Genomic DNA, 16,290 nt, shown 5'->3' with positions numbered 1-16,290 from the left:
TGCGCCACAGCTCTCCTGCTTTTTTTCCTTTGGTGTGACTGACATTCAGAACTCAAAGTCTTAAAGGACCCAGCACCACACGGATCCACTCCCCTCTTCTGGTGTAGAACCTCTCCACGCTCTGCCTGAAGTCCTTTGTCCCTGAATAATAGTACCATGTCTGCTGCCTGCACAGTGCATAGAATCTATGATGTAGCACCACTAAAATCAGCAAAGGTTAGGGGCATCTGGGTGGCTGAGTCGGTTGAGTGACTGACTTCGGCCTAGGTCATGATCTTGCCGTTCCTGAGTTCAAGCCCCGCATCAGGCTCTGTGCTGACAGCTTTGGATTCTGTCTCCCTCTCTCTCTCCATCTCTCTCTCTCTCTCTCTCTCTCTCTCTCTCTCTCAAAAATAAAACATTTTAAAAATAATAATAATTAAAATCAGCAAAGGTTAAATTTCCTCAGGGTGTGCCCCTGTCCCCTGCAATGAAAGGCCTTTTGCTGCCGCCTGCAGGGTCTTTTGTCCTTGAGGATAAGTATGCTACAAGTATGCCAGGAAAGGAAATGTTTTTTCCCAGTGTGCCCCAAAATCACTACCCCATGCTATGCACTCTGGGGGCCAGCTCCCTCTCCCTAGGAGCACGGACCACAGCTCCACTCTGAAGAAAGTTGCACACTTCCAAAACCTCAGAATGTGAGCTCCAAACACTGCAAAAAAAAAAAACAAAACCTGTGACTGTCAGTACTTGCTCCCCAGTCTGTGGTCCACAGAGGTTTTCCTGCACTCTCTTAGCCCCTCTCTCTTTCTCCATTTTGTCTCTCCAGGGAAAGGGTTTCCTCCCTCTCCACCGCACCAATTTTTCCTCTCCCCCATTTCACTTCCATGTACCTCACACCTGCCATACTGTCTCCCTCCAGCTGTGGAGATCCTTCTGCCAAGTCTGCAGATTGATTTCCTGGGTGTTCCAATTGATCTGACCTGAATACAACTGTGATTGAGGGACAAGGAAAGCCCCGGATTCCCCTACTTCTCCACCATCTTAACTCTTCCCCCGATATTGTTTTTGAAGTATATATCACTTTGGTTTTTGTTCATCCCCCTCTCCTTTCTCCTTTTTATTTTCTTTTTAATTCCATTGACTTAGTGGAGATACTAAGTCATTTGTCCTTAAAATGTTCTCCATTATATATTTGGCTGATATTGTGTCTTTGTGTTTAACTTGTTGATCCCTCTATTTCCTGTTAAAAGTAGCTAGTCTAGAAGCTTGACTAGATTCAGGCTTGATGTCATAAATTCGCTCTTAAACTAATGGAGATGTTTTAACTGGATTTAGGATTCTAAGTTGATGGTTATTTTTTCTTGGCACAGTGAGGGTACTGTTCTGCTCTTGTGTGACATCCATTATTGCTGTCGGAACTGGGTCGTCGCTTGTTTTTCCTTTTTGGATGATTTTTGTTTTCCCCTGGCTGCTCTTAAGATGGTGGGCAAAAAAATTAAACACCAAAGAAGAAAAAAATTACAATGAATCTAGGTGTGGATTTCTTTTTATTCATCCAGCTTGGGATTTATTGTGCTTTCAGAATCTAAAGGTTAGTGTCATTTACTAATACTAGGAAATTTGTAGCTAGTTTCTTATCAAACGGTGCTAACAAAGTTCTAATCTGGTTAGAACTTTGCATTGAGTTTCCTTCTGACTTCATGAGTATATTTTTCCTTTCCAGAAGTTATATTAGCTTTCTTAAATTGCTTGACCATCTTTATAGCATCTTACTCCATATTCATCTGAGTTTCTCTTAATTTAACAGTTTTTTATATTCCCTGTCTAAAAAGTTGAATACCTGGGGTGCCTGGGTGGCACAGTCGGTTAAGCGTCCGACTTCAGCCAGGTCACGATCTCGCGGTCCGTGAGTTCGAGCCCCGCGTCAGGCTCTGGGCTGATGGCTCGGAGCCTGGAGCCTGTTTCCGATTCTGTGTCTCCCTCTCTCTCTGCCCCTCCCCCGTTCATGCTCTGTCTCTCTCTGTCCCAAAAATAAATAAACGTTGAAAAAAAAATTAAAAAAAAAATAAAAAGTTGAATATCTGAAGTAGTATTTTTTGCCTTCCTGCTGTGTTTTTGGCTGCTTTTCTTTCATGGTACATTGTGTATTTGCATTTATAACATTTTAAAGTGTGGCTTTCTCAATTTACTTAGAACTTTATGTGAGGGAATTTTTTGAGGCTTGGCTTGAAGTTGAGTTTTCCAGAGATAAGTCCATTTACTCATACTAATTGCAATTAGTGTGGCAATGCCACCTAGGACCCTCTTGAAATGAAATTATGCTTTTTAAAAAAATTGTTTAATGTTTGTTTATTTTTGAGAGAGAGAGAGAGAGAGAATACGAGCAGAGAGGGGCAGAGAGAGAGAGAGAGGGAAACACAGAACTCAAAGCAAGCTCTGGGCTCCAGGCTCCACCCTGTCAGCACAAAGCCCGACACAGGGCTCAAACTCACAAACTGTGAGATCATGACCTGAGCTGAAGTCGGATGCTTAACTGACTGAGCCACCCAGGCGCCCTCGAAATGAAATTATTCTTGGTGTTTTCTGGACTACACGAAGAATGTGAATTTGGACTAAAACCTAAGATTTGCTTTTGCTACTGAATCTGATGCCAGGGTCTAGACAGGTGCACATCTTCAATGTCCCTTTCTGCATGGAAGTTTTTTTTTTCTTTTCCTTAAAAGTTTTAATTATGGACTTTCAAACATACTCAGGAGTCAAGAGTGCTATGATAAAATCTCCTGTACTCATCACCCAGCTTCAGTGATTACCACTGCTTGCCATTCTTATAATGTCTGTTCCTCCCTTTGTATATTATTACTGAGTTTTGTTTTCCTGTTAGAACAAATATCAGACATCATATCATTTTACCCATAATTTGAGTTGTCTCTCTAATAAGAGAAAAGGACGTGTAGGGCGCCTGGGTGGCTTAGTTGGTTAAGCATCCAGCTCTTCTTTTCAGCTCAGGTCATGATCTCACGGTTGGTGGGATCAATCCCTGCATCGGGCCCTGTCCCGACAGCACTGAGCCTGCTTGGGATTTTCTCTCTCCCTCTCTCTGACAGCCCTCCCCTGCTCATGTTCGCTTGCTCACTCTGTCTCTCAAAATAAATAAACATTAAAGAAATAATAATAATAATGGGGCACCTGGGTGGCGTAGTTGGTTAAGCATCCAATTCTTGGTTTCAGTTTAGGTCATGACCTCACAGTTGATGACTTCAAGCCCTGCGTCAGGCTCTGTGCTGACAGTGCAGGGAGTGCTGACTCCCTCTCTCTCTGCTTCTTTCTGCCGCTCTCTCTCTCCAAATAAATAAATGAACTTTAAAATTTTTAAATAATAATAATAAAGTAAAAGGAAAGGACAGCATGAGGATATAACTACCTAACCCGGTTTGGGGCTAAACGAGGAAGAGAGAGCTGTTACAGATCAAGAGACTAAGGAGGCAATCCATTAATAAAAATAAATGTTTAACAGAAGTTTTTAGCATTGTCACAATACCGTTATCACACTCCCTAAATGAACATTTCTTGATATTTTCAGTGGTCTTTGGCTACAAGTAGTTGCACAGGTTGGGTCTATCACTCCTTGCAGCAAGGCAGAATGCACAGCATTGTGCACCGGGGGACCTCTCAGTCCAAGGGTGTTAGACCTCCAGGATGTGAGCTCGTGGCAGGTGCTCTTGGTGGAGGGTTCCGGATTAGATGTTGTCAGGAAGTGAGGGCAATTCTACCATCAAATTTATTAGTAAAGCTTGGGGCGCCTGGGTGGCGCAGTCGGTTAAGCGTCCGACTTCAGCCAGGTCACGATCTCGCGGTCCGTGAGTTCGAGCCCCGCATCGGGCTCTGTGCTGACAGCTCGGAGCCTGGAGCCTGTTTCCGATTCTGTGTCTCCCTCTCTCTCTGCCCCTCCCCCGTTCATGCTCTGTCTCTCTCTGTCCCAAAAATAAATAAACGTTGAAAAAATAAATAAATAAAATGTATTAGTAAAGCTTACCAAGAAGGAGGGAAAATAAAACAGGGGTGAAGCTGTAATTGATAAGGAAGCAGCGTTGTTCATTTTGGCCAGAAAGGGAGGACGCTGAGTCATTTCTGAGGCTTAGATAATGTTCTGTGTTCAGACATGACTACAGAACAGCCCTGTTGTGTCTTCGTATGCCATGGTCAGAGTGGCCGTGTCTGCTGTTGCTGTTCTGTGACGTCATTCATGTTCAATAGGAGAACACACAGGCCTCGCTGATGGTCCCAGGGCTGCTCCTGGATGTCAGGGGCTGCTTTCCTCTTTGCCAGTATCATCTAATACCCAGTCTGTGTTCAGTTCCCTCGGAATGTCTCAAAGTGTGTTTCTGCAGTTGGTGTTATTGGAATCGAGATGGAAGGTCCACATGCTTCTGTGAGCTGTTACAAGTCCTTCCTGTCTGTCCCCCAGACTGAGTTTGGCTGCTTGTATCTTCGTGATATCATCTTATATCTTCATGATGTTAACATGTCCCCTCAGACTCTTTCTTCTCTAAACTGCTAATTAGATGAAAGGATTTGTCAGGGTTTTTTTTTTGTGTGTGTGTTTTTTTTTTTTTTTGGCAAAAGTACTTTATAGATGGTGCTGTTTCTTTTTACATCATATCAGAACTTACCTGCTATCCAGACATCGTCTTTGTGATGTTAAGATTTATCACTTGGTTCCAGTGTCAGCTTGATCCTTCCTTGATAAAGGTTCCCAGCTTATCTATACAGTCTCCAATTATCCCCCTAGTTAATAAGACTCCTCATTAATTACAAAAGGAGAAAATGGTAACTTCATAGAAAAACCTGTGGCATGCCACCTTAACCAACTGACCATAGTTCTCACCTATAATGAGACAGACTGGCACCTAAAGCCTCCTAAGGTGGCACGCTGAGGAGGACACTCATCAGTCAGGTAGTCCTTCATCCAAAACTGAACTTCCTGGGGTGCCTGGGTGGCTCAGTCGGTTGAGCGTCCGACTTCAGCTCAGGTCATGATGTCACAGCTCATGAGTTCAAGACCCGCGTCAGGCTCTGTGCTGACAGCTCAGAGCCTGGAGCCTGTTTCAGATTCTGTGTCTCCCTCTCTCTCTGCCCCATCCCACTCGCATTCTGTTTCTGTCTCTCTCAAAAATAAATAAACATCAAAAATTAAAAAACAAAAAAAAACAAAACTGAACTTCCTGAATCTAATCATGAGAAAACATCAGAAAAGCCAAAACTGAGGTGGAGTCCGTCAAACATCGGACCTGGACTCTTTGTATCTTGAAAGATGAAGAAAGGCTGAGGGATGGGTCCCGATTAAAGAAGCATAAAGAACCATGGTTTGAGGGCATGATGTCGTATGGGAAATTTAAAAAGTGATTGCTGGAGGGGCACCCAGCTGGCTCAGTCAGTTGAGCGGCCAACTCTTGATTTCAGCCCAGCTCATGATCTCACAGTTCATGAGATCGAGCCCCACTGCGCTGTGCCTGCTTTGGATTCTCTGTCGCCCTCTCTCTCTGCCCCTCCCCCCAGTAAATAAATACACTTTAAAAAAGGTGATTGCTGGAGCACCTGGGTGGCTATCAGTTAAGTGTCTGGCCTAGGCTCCGGTCATGAGCTCACGGTTCGTGAGTTCAAGCCCCACGTTGGGCTTTGTGCTGACAGCTCAGAGCCTGAAGCCGGCTTTGGATTCTGTGTCTCCTTCTCTGTCTCTGCCCTACCCCTGCTTGCACTCTGTCTCTCTTTGTCTCTCAAAAATGAATAAACGTTAAAAAAACTGAACAACAAAAAAAATGATTGCTATAAAGGATATTACTGGACCAGTTAGTGATATTCTGCATAGAGAGTGTATAATATTAAATCCATGTTTAAATGTTCCTGATTTTGATCACTGCGGTTATGTTAGAGAATGTCCAAGTTCCTGGGCCACTCTGAAGTATGTAGGAGAAAAGGGTCATGGAATCTGATATTTCTTCTCGAATAGATTCTTTTCAATAACATTCTTGCTGAAGCACAGAGGAAATCGGGGGGTGGGGGGGGAGAGAAGACAAATTTTAATGGCAAAGAATCTGTGGAAGTCTATCATATTCACACAGATCTTTCTTCCTTTTAGTTTTAACATATTTTCAAAATTGAAAACTATAAGTAAACATCCCCATTCTCTTTTCCCCTAATAATTGAGTAACCACTGATTGTTATTGCTTAGATTCATTAATTTACTATTGGTTGCAAAAGGTGACTTTCTGACTCTAGCATTTTCTTTATAATAAACAAAGCTTATAAAGCATGTACAATTCTTGTATAAAGAAGAACTCTTCCCCATCACAACAACTTAGCAGTCGTAAACTATTGTTCATAAAGGAGAGAGAGACACATGCTTGATTCTTGCCTCTCATGAATTTTCAGAATTATGACTTGATATCCTGGCCTTCTCCAATACTGACCATTAAGGGTTTTTTTTAAATATCATTATGAACTCATGATTTTGTTTTACATTTGATGATTTCAATTGACTGCAGTCATTATTTATTAAATTGTTCTTTTCTTTTTTAAGATTTTATTTTTTTGAGTAATCTGTACACCCAGCATGGGGCTCAAACTCACAACCCTGAGATCAAGAGTCACACGCTCTTCTGACTGAGCCAGCTGGGGGCCCCTAAATTATTCCATCTTAAGCCAAGGAGAGCTCCTTTAAGTTTTCTCCTGTGTATTTTTGACACAACTCCATTAGCCTTTGCTGGGATTCTTACTTTCTGCTATAAGATGTTCCAGACTTGGGGCACCTGGGTGGCTCAGTCGGTTAAGCGTCCGACTTCAGCTCAGGTCATGATCTCACAGTTTGTGAGTTCGAGCCCTGCATCAGGCTCCATGCTGACAGCTCAGAGCCTGGAGCCTGCTTCAGATTCTTTGTCTCTCTCTCTCTCTGTCTCTGCCCCTTCCCCATTCACACTCTGTCTCTCCCTCTCTCTCTCTCAAATAAATAAATAAATAAACATTAAAAAAATAACTTAAAAAAGATGTTCTAGACGCACCTTGAACACTTCACGTTCTGCACTTGACTCAGCTATTTCTCAACTGAGCCTTGGTTTCTTTCATGGGCAAGTGACATTTAGAGGCATTCTGGAACTAGTGGGGGCTCATTGCTCCTTGCAATGCCTATTGGCCCTAGACATTTTTAGGAGTTTGGCCCAGAAAAAAGTTTAAAAAGAAAAAGAACATATTAGATTTCTAATTCCTAGTTGTTCTTGGATAGGGAGATAAAATCTTAAGGTGAACTGTACTGTGTGTGTGGGTGTGTGGTCCCTCTGAAGCTAGTATGAGGAAGCTTCTAGGTTGTAAGCGTTGAATATCTGTCAAGCCTAGACTTTCATGGCTTCTGTCTTCTCTAGGTCGGCTTGCTCAGAACCCTGTCTGGTGACGAGGGAGACACACAAGAGGAAGAATGGCTGCAGGATTGCTGACCACCTGGTCACAGGTATATAGGAAATTATTCTGTTTCAAAGAATTTTATGCTGTTTCCAAAGGATACGTGTCTTGCCCACAACCCACAGCTTCCAGCGGGCTGGCCTCAGGCTTTCCCAGTTCTTTGGGCGTCTCAGAACGAGAGAAAGAATGCCTTTGGAAAGGCTTCTATTACTACAACATTTGTAAATTTTTTGTTTTTTTCCAGATATTCCTCCAGGTTGAGTATTCGTTCCATATTCTGCAGGGTGCTTATGAAGGAAAAGAGATTTTTCACTAGGAAAATCATTCATTCATTTTCCAAGTATTTTTCTCGTCCTGCAGTATGGTCAGTCTGTACTGGATCTTGACTAAGACTGGAAGGGTCCTCACAACCTACTGGGTGGAAATATCACGTCAACTATGTGTTAGAAAAGCTGCTAAAAGCTTGAGTCTGGATGAGGTGGTCCAGGCAAGGAGAGCAAAAGAGGAGAGTTCCAAGAACTGAGCCTTGGGGTGGATAACAGGAGGCCTTCAGAGCACAACTGCACTTCGCAAGCAGTGCGCTGGTCTCCCTCCCCGGTCCTGGCAGCCTCCCTCACCATTCTTTTGCTACATAGTTAGAAATGGGCCTTGGCTGAGCCTGAATGTGTGCAATGTTTCAGGATTCAGTGACCTTTGAGGAAGTGGCGGTGGATTTCTCCCAGGAGGAGTGGGCACTTCTGGACCCTACTCAGAAAATCCTATACAGAGACGTGATGCTGGAGAACTACAGGAACCTGGCCTCTGTAGGTGAGACTGGCCTCCTTCCTTCATTTTTCCATTTCTCCATGCAGCAGGTAGTCCTTCATCACACACCGTGTTCTGGGTTTTGTGAAAAGAACGGCAATACACAGTCAACACGAAATGAGTGGCCCCTGCTCTTGTGGGAATCTCGTGGCTTCCAGTAAAAATGCATTGATTTCATTTTCAGTATTATTACAACATTTAGGTAATTGCAGTGTGTATTTGTTCTTGGGTTTGGGTGTCAAGGGTCTGTTCCATGTGGACAGGGCGTTATGTAGGTGTTTGTTTGGGGGACCTTGTGGAAAAGTTTGGATCTGATTCCTTTGTCACTCCTGAAGTGGTACTTGCCTGGCTTCAGAATCCTTTAGTATCAAAGTATTGGAACCACTTTTGTGGACAGACTTCTTGTCTCCTTCACAGTCCTCCCACCTCACGTGTCTTTCTCTACGAGCAGGGTACCCTCTCTGCAAGCACAGTCTGATCACTGAGGTGGGGCAGGAAGCACTGAGCACAGAGGAGAGAGGAATGCTCCAAGGTGCCTGTGTAGGTGAGTCCCAGGCAGAAGGGAGTCATTGTGTGGAGCAGCCATAGCTGATGTGGGATGGTCCTTTTAGGAATGTCGATTTGTGTTGACAACACTGAGGCCATTATTTGAACTTTCCCTCCTTGACCATCTCTCCCCTCATTCATATCTTCGTGTGGTCTCAGAGGAAAAAAAACTGGGTTTTTTTTCTTCTTTTTTTTAATATTTCTTTTTGAGAGAGCATAAGCAGGGGAGGGCCAGAGAGAGAAGGAGAGAGAGGATCCAAAGCGGGGCTTCGGGGCTCAAACTCATGAACCGTGAGATCATGACCTGTACCAGAGTCAGACAGTCAACCAACTAAGCCACCCAGGCGCCCTGAGAAAAATACTGTTTTAATTCCTCTGTGAATCTTACTTTTCTTTGCATACTTTTTGTGCCATTCTCCCTACTTTGCTTTCCAGATAATACACTCTCCTATTGTCTCAAACCTCCAGAATCCTTTCTAAGTAAAACACTTCCCATTCCATTGCTCATTCCTATCAATGGCATCTTCTCAAAGAGCCACGTTCCTAGAATAATTTCTCTGGTCATGGGTTACATCTTCTGTTTCACATTTCCTCTCTATATTTAGTGTTATTGAAAACACATCCATGGGGTGCCTGTGTCCTTTCTTCTGTTATCCCTATTTTTTTATCCCAATAGTTATACAAATTTTCAATTTCAGGCTTGGATATTCAGCTGAAATCAAAAGATGCATTTCCTGTACAGAATGTTCCTAGAGAAAAAACTTGCAATGACATAAAGACGGTAAGATTCACTAGGAATGATTCCTGGTCTTTTACAGGAGGAGAAGTCTGTGAATGTCATGGAGTTAAAGCACTAGCTTCCAAATGAGGAGAGACAGTGAGGCAGGTGGCATTCACTCACCATAAAGCTGTCTTGGGAAAGTATTCCTGAATCTCATAAAATTAGAGGAATCTCTAAACTTGGCTCAACATTTGCTGTTTCACAGAGAATGCCAAAAAGTAAACATTTATTTAAATATGATTCCATTGTGAAGTATTTAATACATAATTAATTCAGTCTTTACTCATTATTGGCAAAACTCCGTATTTAGGATGTCCTTTATTAGGGATGATGGAGTCCTGGGTTGGAGCTGATACAACTTGAAAGAATAGAGCAAAAAAAATTCACATACATGCACTGAAAAATAGTAAAAATGTCAGTTGTAATCGTGTGTTTCCTGTGTATGGCCAAATCCACGTGGAAGAGAATTCCCATGAATGTAAAGAAAGTGAGGAAATCTTTACTTACTTACTCCTTGTTCAGCAGGTACCAACTCAACCCAGCAAGAAGCCCTTGGAATTTGATCGTTGTGGAAAATTCTTCAGAAAGAACTGTCACTTGATGTGTACAAGACATTGCAAGGGAGAGAAATGCCACAAATATAAGGATAATGGGAAAGACCTTGGCCACCCCTCAGTTCCTAGGAGTCATGTAAGTACTCACAGTGGAGAGAAGACCTTTGAGTTTAAGGATTGTGGCAAAGCTTTCATTCAAGAGTCCTCCCTTAGGAAACACTTAAGGACTGTCACAGGAGAGAAACCTCATGAGTGTAATAACCAGTGTCTTTTGTCTCTCAGCATACACTCTTCCTTTCCAGTGTATGACCAGATACCTACTGGAGAGAAGCTCTGTGAATGCAGTAATTATAGAGAAAGAGCTTTGCTTAGCACCCACCAAAAACTGTGTACTGTGGAGGAAAGCTCAGAACGTAATGAGCGTGGGAAAGTGTTCGCTGGCCCCTTGTCCCTTCAGAAATGTGTGAGACCTCACACTGGAGAGAAGCCTTATGAATGCAATGACTGTGGGAAAGCCTTCATTTTTCAGTCTTCCCTTAAAAAACATGTGAGATCTCACACTGGAGAGAAACCTTATGAGTGTAATCACTGCGGAAAGTCCTTCAGCCAGAGCTCCCATCTTAACGTGCACAGAAGGACTCACACTGGAGAGAAACCCTATGACTGTAAGGAATGTGGCAAGGCTTTCACTGTTCCTTCATCCCTTCAGAAGCACATGAGAACCCACACCGGAGAGAAACCCTACGAATGCAGTGACTGTGGGAAGGCCTTCATTGATCAGTCATCCCTTAAGAAACATACACGATCTCACACTGGAGAGAAACCTTACGAGTGTAGTCAGTGTGGAAAATCCTTCAGCACGGGCTCTTACCTCATTGTGCACAAGAGAACTCACACTGGAGAGAAAACCTATGAGTGTAAAGAATGTGGGAAGGCCTTTAGGAATTCCTCTTGCCTGAGGGTGCATGTGAGAACTCACACAGGAGAGAAGCCCTATAAATGTACTCAGTGTGGAAAAGCATTCAGCACCAGCACTAACCTTATAATGCACAAGCGAATACACACTGGGCCGAAAGTATGAATGAAATAACTACAGGAAAGCCTTTACTGATCCTTGACGCTTCATTCCTCATTGTAGAAGTCACACTGGAGAGCAGCCTTGTTGTGACCAATGTAGAAAGCCTCCAGGCACAATTCCTGACTTCCTGGGACCAATCTTACAAATGTTATGGGTCTGTGATTGTCTTTATCAGCGAGTGTTTCATCCTGAAAGAGCAACACCATGTTAACTGTTAAGTATTAAAGGTTATAGGGTGCTCTATAGTCCCCTTAATCTACGTCACAGAAGTGTTGATAAATAATGTTTTCACCGTAATTTACTACTAAATGTTTTCCAGCCCTCATCAAGATGTCTTGGACCTATAGTTTATTTAGAAATGTATTTTTTAATGTGAAGACTCCATGCATATGTTATTTTTGATTTCTAACTTAATTGCATTATACACAAAATGCATGGTCTTCATGATACAGATTCTGTATGACATAGATTCAAACAGAAAATTGTTGGAGACTTTCTGTGTGGGCTAATGTGTCAGATACAATGAGTTGCTATCCCCAGATCTATCCCACTCTTCTTTTCCTAAAGTAACAAACTATATAATTGTATTCAAGTTGGCAGTGTGGACAGTTTTTTAAGGACTCATCTCCCAACTTCTTTGCCACTTTGCCCATAAGCCCATAGTTCTGGCCTGTGAGAAATAGAGGTCACTGCTTGTGGGTTCTAGAATAGCTCATGGAAATGGGAATGTCTCATCTGGAATTTTCTCTCTACCATTTGCCCTCTATTCTATCTCTTCTTCTTTCCTAGAAGATAGACCAAGAGGATGACAGTCAGAGGCTACTGATAATATGTCAGGGATATATACAGTATTATTTGTCTGTACTAACCCTGGATTGCCTATTTCTGGACTTCCTGTAACACAAGAAAGAATAAATTCCTAACTGGTTTAAACCACTCTGGAGGGAAGATTCTGTTAAAACGGATTTCAGTTAACTAATAAATTTCAATTTTTCTTAAGGTGTATTTCATTTTGAGAGAGACAGAGACAGAGTGCGAGCAGGGAGGGGAAGAGAGAGAGAGAGGGAGACACATCATCTGAAGCAGGTTCCAGGCTATGAGCTGTCAGCACAGAGCCCAATGTGGGGCTTGAACCCACGAGATCATGAACTACGAGATCATGACCTGAGCCAAAGTCAGACACTTAACCAACTGAGCCACCCAGGTGCCCCTAACTAATACATTTCATGTGTAGTCAAGTTTTATGAATCCTTTAAGTGTGGTTGGAAACACCACCTCTTCTGTAATTATTTGGTATAATTGACTGTCAGTGCATCTGTTGGATGAATCTTACTGTGTTTTTAAAATTTGTGTCATTACAAACCTTTGTCCTTTATTGAGAGAGGTATGTTAAAATGCGTCACTATCACTGTGGATAGTAAGGTTGTTTTTTTTTTTTAACTCTGTCTCTTTTATTTTGAGGCACTATAACTAGATGCATACAAATGTTGTCATCCTATATTTCTGGTAAATTGCCCTTTTGTTCTTCTATAGGGCCCATCTGTCTTCCCTAATAATAAATGTTATGATTCGCTGGTATAAATGCAAACTGTAGACCTAGTCGGTAACATTTTCTCCCTACCAACTCGTAAGGACAACCAGAAACAACTTACCTCTCCTCCATACTATGTGGTGGTGTTCCTTGCAACCCCAAGGTGGGGGGTGGGGGAGTCTCCTCATCCACTGCATCCCCCGTGGGGGACAAAGAGATCAGGAGGTCCTCAGCAGCCTTCTCTGCCAAAGACAGCAGTGGCCCTCACATATGTCTCTGTTCTTGCTTCGCTTCTGTCATGATGTGTTCCCCTGCCTACCTGGTGGACTATGAGGGATCTTACTGATTTTATCCATGAGGTTTCCTAAGAAACCTCGGGAGGTTTCTCAACTCAAACCGGTTTGTAAATCTCCTGGTCAGTGTGCGTGGGCTCCCTTGAGTGCCACTGCCTATCAATATGTAAGAGCATCTTCTTGAAAGTCAAACTGTTATAAAATTGGAAATTCCCTGTGTTGCTGTCTTGGAGATAGACTCCAGTCCCTCTGAGGTTGAAAGGGACCATCTAGAAAAGGAGACCACCGCTCATAGCAAAGGGCCACTCAGGACCATCGAGAGTTTATAGGTAAATACCTAAAGAAAAAAAAAAGGAGGGGCACCTGGGTGGCTTAGTCGGTTAAGCGCCGACTCAGCTCAGGTCATGATCTTGCGGTTCACGAGTTCAAGTCCCACATCAGGCTCTGTGCTGACAGCTCAGAGCCTGGAGCCTGCTTCAGATTCTGGGTGTCCCTCCCCCACTCACACTCTGTCTCTCAAAAATAAATAAACATTAAAAATAAAAAAAAAATGGGGAAAAATAAAGAGTCCAAAAGGAAAAAAAAAACTAGGCAGGGGTTTTATGTGGCTACGAGCAGTCCCTCCCTTCCCAAGAAAGGCAACTTTAAATCTTATGTACTAAATAACTGTCAGGTCTAGCAAACATAATGTTAGTCTTCAACTGCTTACGGATTTAAAAACAGTAATGGGCACCTGGGTGGCCCATTTGGTTAAGTATGACCGACTTCAGCTCAGGTCATGGTCTCAAGGTACGTGGGTTCAAGCCACATCAGGCTCAGCCTGATCCAGACCTTTGATCTCCTGTGGGTGGCTGTATAGGTCTGTTTTAAAATTTATCATTGTATCCTGACCTTTTCTTGGCGGGCATGATGTATCCTTGCCCTGATGGCTAGACCAGTCTAGTTGCTGCGCCTTCCAGGTTGCATCCTGCCCCAAAGCAGGCCTACACAATTCACACTTTGTCTTCTACCACCTGAATGCTCTTACTTGACTGGCATGATCGGACATTGCTAACACAGGGACTACATCACCATTGAAAGTGCTCATGGAGTCCATCTATACTGTTCACACTGGCCAGGGTAGGGGATGTAAACCGTGTCTGTCAGTTTTGGATGACCTTGTGTCCCTCTCTCACCTGATCCTATCCCATGAAATCTCAGGATGAAGCATAGGACGAGTGGCGAAAAGGTGAGATTACACCTAGTGATGTGAGACACCATGAACACATGCCCTGGGAACACCGCCCTACCAACTGGGGAGGCCCATACACTCTTCTATTCAAGCTGTGCAGCAGGAGGGTGAGAATAATGAATGTGCTCTTCCGCCCCTTTATCCAGTACCACAGTCTGGCACAGCAACCATATCATCTATGTAGCTCAAGCAACAGGTGTCGCAGCGGGGGTCTGACTCTGTGCTTGTCATTCTATCCGTGTGCTGTGAAAACAGAAAAATGGTGTGAATATAGCTGGTCTTGACAATCTCCTGTGCTTGATGCCATCCCTGACAGTTCCTAAGTGTGAACGTTGGGTGTGGAAAGGGACAGACACAAATTCGTTTCAGCCTTAGTGATACAAATTCATACAACTCTGATCCCCAGCAACACTGGGTTACATCATGGGTGGCCATCAGGGCTGCAGCTGCTTGGTGACACTTTTCTTGAGGCTTAATCAGACCATTGTAATGATCATCCAAATCAAGCTTCAGTCAATCCTGAATGGGAATTACCTGTGTACCTTTCTCTCTTGCCCTCCATCACTTTTATACCTGGGAAGAAGGCAAGTCCCTCAACACTCTCCCTAGGCAATTTGTTAAATGTACCTTTGCAGTGAAGAAACTTGAACGATGAGATCATCTCTCCCATTGAGACAAAGAGCAGGCTTGCTTACTGCTTCAAATAAGCTAGATTCTACAAGCTCAGTATTCCTTTCCTTTAGCAACCAGGGTGTACGGAAACATCCATGTAGGCCCTCTGTAACCCTAGACAGACGTGGGGACAAAGGGAGCCAATTCAGACATGCTGATGCTTGTGCTGCTGTCTAGACCATGATTGAGTTACGGCCTTTGTCTCTGACGTCAATGTCTCAGCTTCTCTGCCAACATCAATGAGATAGTGACAGGCTAACTTAAGGCCTTGGAAGAAAGGAATAATCATATCACACATTCAAGAATTTTGGCAATGGGAATGACATGTTAATATAGTCATGGCTTTTCAGGGAGGGAGAACAATGGTGGCCAGGCTGTGCGTGAAGACATGAGTGTCTGCAATGCAGTCATGAAATTTCTGCCTCGAGAGGTTTCCTCATGATATGGGTGAGAAGAGGGACTTGGAGCCATTCGCTCCTACCTATTCACGGAAGTTACTTAAGTGCTATAGTGCATTTACATCAGCTTGCTTCTCCTCAACTTGTTAATCTTCCTCTAGCCTTGTATTAGTCTCCTTTTATGCATACTATATGTAGAGTTCTGTTTTAAATCACACTTTAAATCCTTCTTTCATTTGGAACATTAGTCCATAATATCATGTAGTTACTAGTAAATAAAGGACTTAGGTCTAGCATCTCATTTTTTTCAGCATTTATCTCCCCCTAATTTTAAAACCAGATGGGGCGCCTGGGTGGCTCGGTCGGTTAGGCGTCCAACTTCGGCTCAGGTCATGATCTCGCGGTCTGTGAGTTCGAGCCCCGTGTCTCTGTGCTGACAGCTCGGAGCCTGGAGCCTGTTTGAGATTCTGTGCCTCCCTCTCTCTGACCCTCCCCCGTTCATGCTCTGTCTCTGTCTCAAAAATAAACGTAAAAAAAAAAAATAAAAATAAAACCAGTGTATTGCCCCTATTCCATCAACCTTGTATTTAGGCCTTTATTTCCCCTTCTTTCGTTTTATTTAACATTGGACACAATGGTCAACTCGAATCATGGATTCCTTGTGCTTTCAATGTAATGACATTTTATAAATCTTTCATATTTTTGTTTACATACCTATTTTTGTACTTGTTTTGTGAAAAAGTACTGACACTGGGCATTCTTCCCTTATTCAGGAATGGTTCTAAAGTTACTCCATTAATCATGTTTGCATTGATTTTGAGTAGATTGTCTTTGTAGAGTTAATAAAAATCTTCTAAAACACTGATTTAGTTACACATGTCCATTTTTTTTTTCAACGTTTATTTATTTTTGGGACAGAGAGAGACAGAGCATGAACGGGGGAGGGGCAGAGAGAGAGGGAGACACAGAAT

At 43.1% G+C, this 16,290-nt stretch overlaps 2 protein-coding genes across 5 annotated transcripts in view; both read left to right on the top strand.

Moving 5' to 3' along the window:
• Positions 1–8,162, top strand: part of LOC112852544 (zinc finger protein 426-like) — a 39,442-nt gene extending 31,280 nt beyond the window's left edge. The window contains exons 4-5 of the mRNA XM_086681684.1: positions 7,395–7,480; positions 8,112–8,162. Coding sequence (XP_086537810.1) covers positions 7,395–7,423 — 29 coding nt within the window. The 3' untranslated portion in view covers positions 7,424–7,480; positions 8,112–8,162. The remainder of the gene's footprint in view (positions 1–7,394; positions 7,481–8,111) is intronic.
• The window catches only part of ZNF177 (zinc finger protein 177), a 45,897-nt gene extending 29,713 nt beyond the window's left edge, over positions 1–16,184 (top strand). Inside the window, exons 2-6 of one of the 4 annotated variants that reach the window (XM_025916196.2) lie at positions 7,395–7,480; positions 8,112–8,238; positions 8,687–8,779; positions 9,480–9,562; positions 10,088–16,184. In XM_025916196.2, coding sequence (XP_025771981.2) covers positions 7,448–7,480; positions 8,112–8,238; positions 8,687–8,779; positions 9,480–9,562; positions 10,088–11,197 — 1,446 coding nt within the window. In that variant the 5' untranslated portion in view covers positions 7,395–7,447 and the 3' untranslated portion in view covers positions 11,198–16,184. Of the gene's footprint in view, positions 1–7,394; positions 7,481–8,111; positions 8,239–8,686; positions 8,780–9,479; positions 9,563–10,084 lie in introns of all 4 variants that reach the window. The other 3 variants (XM_086681331.1, XM_086681333.1, XM_086681332.1) reach the window with 3 other exon arrangements.
• The last annotated feature ends 106 nt before the right edge of the window (positions 16,185–16,290 follow it).

The sequence above is a fragment of the Puma concolor genome, chromosome A2, assembly GCF_028749965.1.
Source record: "Puma concolor isolate L17-30 chromosome A2, mPumCon1.1.hap2, whole genome shotgun sequence".
In the NCBI taxonomy this organism is placed as follows: Eukaryota; Metazoa; Chordata; class Mammalia; order Carnivora; family Felidae; genus Puma; species Puma concolor.
Note: the sequence above shows the minus strand (reverse complement) of the source record. Positions and strands in the feature narration are given on the sequence as shown.